Below are 7,620 nucleotides of genomic sequence, written 5' to 3'. Positions count from 1 at the left end.
CTCTATAAACAAAAATGAAATGCATTTGAAAAACAAGAACAACGATGGCGTGCAATTTGTAAAGAGCAAAGAAGACTAGTAGGCCCTGCAAGTTTCAACTTTAGAGGACAAGTATCATCAATGGAGAAATCACATGTTGAGATGAAATATATAAACACGACATGTGCTTTAAAAATACAGAGTATAAATGTTTTCTTTATGTTGTTAGATTATAAACAACCGTAATAAAATTTTAGGATCTTTAATTATCATGATTTCACAACTATACAAGTTAATAATAAAGCTTATCTTGATCTATTGCTGAAATTTTCTTAAGATCAAGTCTTAATATAAAAGGCATTTAATTCTTATAGAATTGGTTTCTCTCTTATGACCATATTTTCTCTTTAACTATTCAATGTGTTTGATGGGGGTATCTAAATGTCTCTTTTATAGGTAGAGAGAGAACCAAATTCTTTGTACCTATAACCTCTACTTGCCCATCAAAGTTGGAGTTACTTAGGAAATTTACTTCTTCATTAAACAATGTTTTAAAGACAAGTAACATCTTATTAAACCACAACATACATGAGAATTCAGTTTTTATTTATTTATTTATTTATTTTACCTTGAACAGAAGATATCCATTAAAACTTGAAGAATAAGGAGATTAAACAAATTTGAGGAAAATAAGAATGCAATTTAGGAAGAAACTTATATGTTCTTGCTATGGCTTGAAAGGGAGTGGTATACTGGTATTTTGGCCGTGAAAATTATGTGGTGGGGCTCCGCTAATGACCACAACATTCAAAACTAAAGTGTAAGAGAAAGGTCATATACTTTTGAGGTTTGGTTAAAGTCATTACTACCAAGAATTTAAAAAAAAAAATTCATTTTGATTTCTAAGCACAGACGGCACTTTAACACCATTTGAAAAGTCTTTGTTCTTCCAAATATTTAGGGGCCGTTTGGTAACGTTCTTCTAGTAATGTTGTTTGTATTTTTTGAAAATATGCGTAAGTAAAAAAGTGTGTGAAAATACGTGTAATATTGTTTAAAAACTGAAAACATATGTTTTAATACAAGTACCAAATGTACCCTTAGTTTTCTTCCAATAACTTGTCTTGATTACAAAAGTTTCACCGTGACTGCATTATTGAAATTATGTGTGAACTGAGCATTTGGGTAGCCAATGATAAATAAATATTAAAACAGGAAGAGCGATGGAATTTTCGAATTGTGTTAAGTAGTGATGTAGGAGCAAATTCGAAATATTTTTGAAAATACTAGTGCTAGCCCTTTAGTCAGAGAATTAATATAGATTTTTTTTTTTGAAGAAGTATGAAGTCATGTACTTAAACTTAAAATTGGCATTTGAATATCTATGTACTATGACAATTTCTTAGAACTTATTTACTAAATGTAATATCTACTCACAAAAAAATGTTACAAAGAATGATAATAAATGCCATCATCTTTCTACAATATTTAAATTTTTGCAATGAATGATAATATATGCTACAAATTTTTTGAAGATCTTCATTAAATTAAATATTTGCAATCATCTACAATGAAGATTTTGTTATTCATGTTTTATTCTTTATTATTTTATTTTATGAGTCTAACTACGGTGTTTAACTTACTTATTTTTAAAGAATACCCTTTTAAGTAGGAAAATAAATTAAAATAAGAACAAAATAACGAAAGACATATGTTATCAAAGTTTTTATTAAATAAAATTATAATCGTAGAATATTTAAATCTAATAAATTAGTGTTCTCTAGGTAACAAATAGAACACCATATATCATCACTCTAACTTTCCAAGCATAACTACCAGTCTACTACATAAAATTCAAAATACACAAAGAAATTTTTTGGGACATTAAAATTTAGTAGGAGTATATTAGACATTGCACAATGGAATATTTTAGGAATTATAAGATTTTGTTAGGGTTTAACTAAGAGATAAACAATAGGGGTATATGCTCATTTACAAAATATAAATGATGAAATTATTCAACTTTATTTTAGGGGGGAATGAAACTACCCCGAACATAAAGGAGGAAAGTGTTACTTCGTCAATTTGTGTGTGTGTTATGTGTGTGTAAAACAATATGTGTGTGTGTGTGTGTGTGTTTTTTTTTTTTTTTAAAAACTTGAAACAATGTGTAAAAAAAAATCAACCTAAAAAAATTATGCATCAAACAATGAATTTTAGTTCAACAAATTGAATAAACCAAAAAAGAAGTCTAGAAATACAACAACAAGTCACGATATTTTTACAATACCTTTATTTTTAGCTATGGTGGGTCTTAGTATAATATTTTATTATTTTATTTTAGAGTAATATTACGTCCACAATATTTTCATAATAAATCTTAGGTGGTAAATTGTTACTGGTTTTAAATTGGGCTAACCACTTTTAACCATGTATTTAAAAATAAAATAAAAATCCAATTGAAGAAAATTGTGAATAAAAAAATGAGTTTTGGCTTACTAAATTTGACTAAACAAAAAAAAAAAAAAAAATCCTAGGAACACAACAAAATGTCACACAAAAAAGAAGTTTAGGAATATAACAAAATGTTACAACATTTTCGTAATATTTTTTATTTCCAGTTGTGATAGGTCCCAGTTTGATATTTTATTATTTAATTTGTACATCCACAACATTTTCACAACGAATCTTAGGTAAAAAATAATTACTGGCTTTAAAATTGTGCATTAAAAAAAACAAACAAAAAGAAAATACAAGAAAATTGTGCATGAAACATATAGTGAATTTTGGCTCACCCAATTTAACTATATATACTAAAAAGAAATCTAAGAATATAACAAAATTTTAAAAAAAATTTCACAATACTTTTATTTTTAGGATCCGAATAGATATATTTTTATTTTATTTGAGAGAAATGCTACATTTATAACATTTTTAGAACAAATTATAAAAGACAAGTTGTTATTGGTTTTAAATTGAACTCACTACTGATATCACTTTTTTATCCTTCAAAAATACCTTGCCACATAAAATTTGTTACAAAATTATTGTGAAAATGTTGTGGACATAGCATTTCTTTTTATTTTATTTTATTTTGATCTATAAGGAACTAAGATCTCTCGATCGTGAAAATATTGTAACAAGAAGAAGAAGATGTTATAACATTTTCATAATAAATTTATTTTTAATTGTGATTGTTCTCAGTCTCTTATTTTATTTTGATCTTTAAAAAATTAACACCTCAATAATTATGAAAATATTGTAAAATTTTGTTGCGTCAGTGTAATTATGTATGCACATATAATATTTAAAAGCATAAGCAAAACCAGTGTATTGTGAAAAAAAAAAAAAAGGCCAATGAATAGTGCAAATCTTCAATAATTGTAAAAATATTGTAAGAATTTGTTAAGTCAGTGTAACTGTATATACATATATAAATATTTAAAAGAAAAGGAAAAAATAGCGCAACCAAAACTGGCGTACTGTGGTTTGTGGGAAAAAAAAAAAAAAAAAAAAAAACCTAATGAACAATGTTGTGAAAGTGTTACGAAAAATGTTGTGAATGTAGCACTTCTTTTTTCCTAATACCTTTTGTTTTAGTTGCGGATGATTCTAGTATGATATTTTATTTTAACCTATAAAGAATTAATATATCAACAGTTGTAAAAATATTATGACAATTTATTGTGTTAACTAACAGTTTTATATATAAAATATAAAAAGAGTGGACAGGATATTACCCCCCCCCCCCCCCCAAAAAAAAGCAGAGAAAAAAAAACAAAAACAAAAGAAAGGGACTCACTAAACTAAAGCACTATAGTTACAATGCTTTAGTTCATTGGCGCTTTTATATATAGATAGAAATTTAGTAATAGTTGTCTGTAGCCCGAATCTAACATATAGTTTTTATATTGTACCCCTAAAAATAAACTATTTTGTCTCAATCTCGAGTGAATGGTAAAAAAGACCTATAGATTTCTTTGACATTTTAATTGAAAAGTCAAAGTAAATCAAATCACATTAATCCTGTATGCACAGTTGCTACATACAGGGTTAGGAGGCAACAGAATGAAGCAATAAATATGTAAGGGTCACATGACTAGATAGACCCTTGAACACTTGTCACTTATATATTGCTGCCACCTAAACTTTTATGTATCAATTGCTAAATACAGCTATGTAGCAAATCCTCTCCCTATTTTATTTAATATTTTTTATTTTAATTTTTAATTTGATAATTATAATTATGGAAGAAATATTTGAAGCAATGTTATTAAATTCGTTCTGTTCCGTTCCGTTCTGTTCTTGCTGAAATGACCAAAATATTTTGTATTGAGATGCAATCCAGAACGATAATACTGTTCCACCGAGGGTCCAATTGCGGTCAGTTTCAAGTCATTCCGGCAATCTCGGTCAATTTACATTTTAGCCGGTAGCAGATTTTAGGGGGGGGGGGGGGGAAACCCTTAAATTAACAAACTCATCGGCATAGCATGTTTCCACCTAGCATTGATCACCTGAAGAAGTGCAAATCAGATCTGTTACAGAGCTACCAAATGATTTGAAAAAAAAAAAAAAAAAAAAAAAGAGAAGAAGAAGAAGAGAACAAAGATTTAGAGCATGCACTTAAACTTCTGGTCTGGGTCTTTGAAACTTTCCAAGGAGTTGTGAGTATAATTGATGGGAATTTGAAATGAAGAAGAAAGAGTGGAGAAGTCATTGGACGGGGTGATGGAGTGGGGTTGGGTGAAAGGGGGGCTTCCTAGTTTATAAATACCCCATCGATGATTGCTTATTTACAAAATTACTCAAACTTGAAATTTAAAATAATTAATCTAATCACTTTATTATTATGGTAGCATTTATTTTAAAACACTATATTACATTCATTAAATGATATTACATTTATAAAATTTGGGTTAAGAATAGCAATGAGTAATAACATTTTTTTATTATTAATTAATAATATATATATATATATATATATATATATATATATATATATAAAGTGGTAATTTTGAAGCGGTCTAAAATTGTCCGTACTGAAATATTCCGTTCTAATAGACAAACTGAAACAAACACATTGAGGCCCTTTCGGATATATACCACTATAAATTTTTTTTTATAAATTTCTCCTCTTCGGGTGCATGTGTGTATTAATCCTTAGTATTCTAATAAAATAAAAAGAAACAAACACGTTGATTTGAACCATAACACGTTCCAATATCAATTCCCCAATACTTTTCTCAATGACTTTTTTTTTTTTTTTTTTTCAACTTTGGGGGCCATGGTTCTCTGACCAGTACACAGCCCCCATTGAAGTGCGGTAAACACATTCGGTTTTATTCAACTATGCGTCCCCCCCGTCCTCCCCCACTCTCTTGTACGTTGAATAAAAACGAGTGTGAACCTTGGGTTCTTGACAAGTATTGGGGAAAGGACAAAAAATGTAATAAGCCATGCGAATATTGCCGTGTGAGTTAGTGAGGGTGAGGCATATATTAAATAAATTGAAATTAACCCTAAAATTCTTGAGACAGTGCTATATAAATAGGTGCAAATGGTATGCAAATTGACCCACCAACAACAATACCAAACATCTTAGTTACAAGCCATTTGCCAAATACTAAGCTCTCTCTCTATTCCTTTCTTGTAAGAATGGCTCCAACAGTTGCAACACCTATCAGTGAGTCCTCAAATATCACTGACTTCGTCGTAACAAATGGCAATGGAGTAAAGGGTCTCTCAGAAATGGGACTCAAAACCCTCCCTAAGCAATATATCCAACCTGTAGAAGAAAGGATCACTGTGAGCAACATCTTGCCTCAAGAGTCTATACCCATCATTGATATGTCAAACTGGGACGAACCAAAAGTCTCAGAATCAATCTGTGATGCAGCAGAAAAGTGGGGTTTCTTTCAGATTATCAACCATGGAGTGCCCATTGAAGTGCTGGAGAATGTGAAGGACGCAACACATAGGTTCTTCAATTTGCCAGCTGAGGAGAAGAGGAAGTTTTCAAAAGAGAACTCACCTTCCAACAGCGTGCGGTTTGGCACAAGCTTTAGTCCTGAAGCAGAGAAGGCTCTTGAATGGAAAGATTACCTGAGCCTGTTTTATGTGTCCGAGGATGAGGCCTCTGCATTGTGGCCTTCAGCGTGCAAGTAACAGAGCTTAACTTTGCTCAATTTAGTTTACACAATAAATACATGACATATAATATAGATGCAATATTTGTGTATGTACATACATACATATATAATTCACCGAATATGTCAAGTTCTAGTTAAATCTAGTGTAATTCAATACGACGTTACAACACTTCATAACTTTTAGTTACATCTCATTATATACTCATTGTTTGCAAAATAACAAGATGATTGAAGATCAAGTGATCTCATCATAAAATATTTAATTTTTTTTTTATAAAAAAAATTTAAGTATCATAAAACATAATTTTTTGAATCAAAAAGTATATGCCTTTGTATGTATATATATAGTTTTTGGTAGACTAATTGTTGTTTGCTTTTAGGGATCAAGTTTTGGAATACATGAGGAGGTCTGAACCAGTTATCCAAAGGCTATTAGAGGCACTAATGAAGAGGATACATGTTAAAGAAATTGATGAGACAAAAGAATCTCTCTTAATGGGTTCAAAGAGGATTAACCTTAACTACTATCCCATATGTCCTAACCCTGAGCTTACAGTGGGAGTAGGTCGTCACTCTGACGTGTCAACCCTTACTATCCTCCTTCAAGATAATATTGGTGGACTCTATGTGCGAGGAAACAATGATAGTTGGGTTCATGTTCCACCTGTAAGTGGCTCCCTCGTGATCAATGTTGGTGATGCACTACAAATAATGAGCAATGGTCGATACAAGAGCATTGAGCATCGTGTGGTTGCCAGTGGAAGCAAGAATAGGATTTCGGTTCCTATTTTTGTTAATCCTAGGCCATGTGACATGATTGGTCCTTTTTCAGAAGTACTTGCAGGAGGTGAGAGAGCATTATATAAGCAAGTTCTGTATTCAGATTATGTGAAACATTTCTTTAGGAAGGCTCATGATGGAAAGAACACAATTGAATTTGCAAAAATATGATGTATTCTAAGGTGTGTTGTGAGGTTATGTTCTATTGTAATGGAAATAATCTTTTATGAAATAAAACACAATTTAAAATCTTTTTGAAGATAATAGAAGTCAGTCAACTCTCTATCCAGTTATTTTACTTTTTTACAAAAAAGAGATTACACTTTTTTTTAACGTGGCTATTACATTGTTTGTATGTCTGTTTGAAGAATTAGAATTCATGAGAGGTGAAAAAGATTGATGAAATAAAAAAGATTTCTATTATATGTTGGGTTCAACAACAACAAAAAACACTGCGCCTGTAAATGATCCTACAGGTTCCATTTTGACCCAATTTATGAAAAATGAACAATAATTACTACCTGACGTGTCTTGAATGCCGTGACAAACAATAGTAATACCACTAACAACAACCAATTCCACGTCTAAAATATTTTTTATTTTGGTAATTAAATTTTATGGAGTGCCTTTATTTAGGCTTACAATCTATAAGACCAAAATAATGTTTTTGGTTGAATTTTATAAAAAATTTGAGAAGAAATTCTCTTTT

At 30.1% G+C, this 7,620-nt stretch overlaps 1 protein-coding gene across 1 annotated transcript; it reads left to right on the top strand.

Annotated features, from left to right (window-relative positions):
• The first annotated feature begins 5,544 nt into the window (after window positions 1-5,544).
• On the top strand, window positions 5,545-7,164 carry LOC142607855 (feruloyl CoA ortho-hydroxylase F6H1-3-like). Its single transcript, XM_075779504.1, has 2 exons — window positions 5,545-6,143; window positions 6,512-7,164. The coding sequence occupies exons 1-2, from the start codon at window positions 5,545-5,547 to the stop codon at window positions 7,080-7,082; spliced, it is 1,170 nt and encodes a 389-aa protein (XP_075635619.1). The 3' UTR covers window positions 7,083-7,164.
• The last annotated feature ends 456 nt before the right edge of the window (window positions 7,165-7,620 follow it).

Source organism: Castanea sativa, chromosome 8 (genome assembly GCF_040712315.1).
Source record: "Castanea sativa cultivar Marrone di Chiusa Pesio chromosome 8, ASM4071231v1".
Lineage (NCBI taxonomy): Eukaryota > Viridiplantae > Streptophyta > Magnoliopsida > Fagales > Fagaceae > Castanea > Castanea sativa.
The sequence above is the reverse complement of the archived record's forward strand: the minus strand, read 5'-3'. Positions and strand labels throughout refer to the sequence as shown.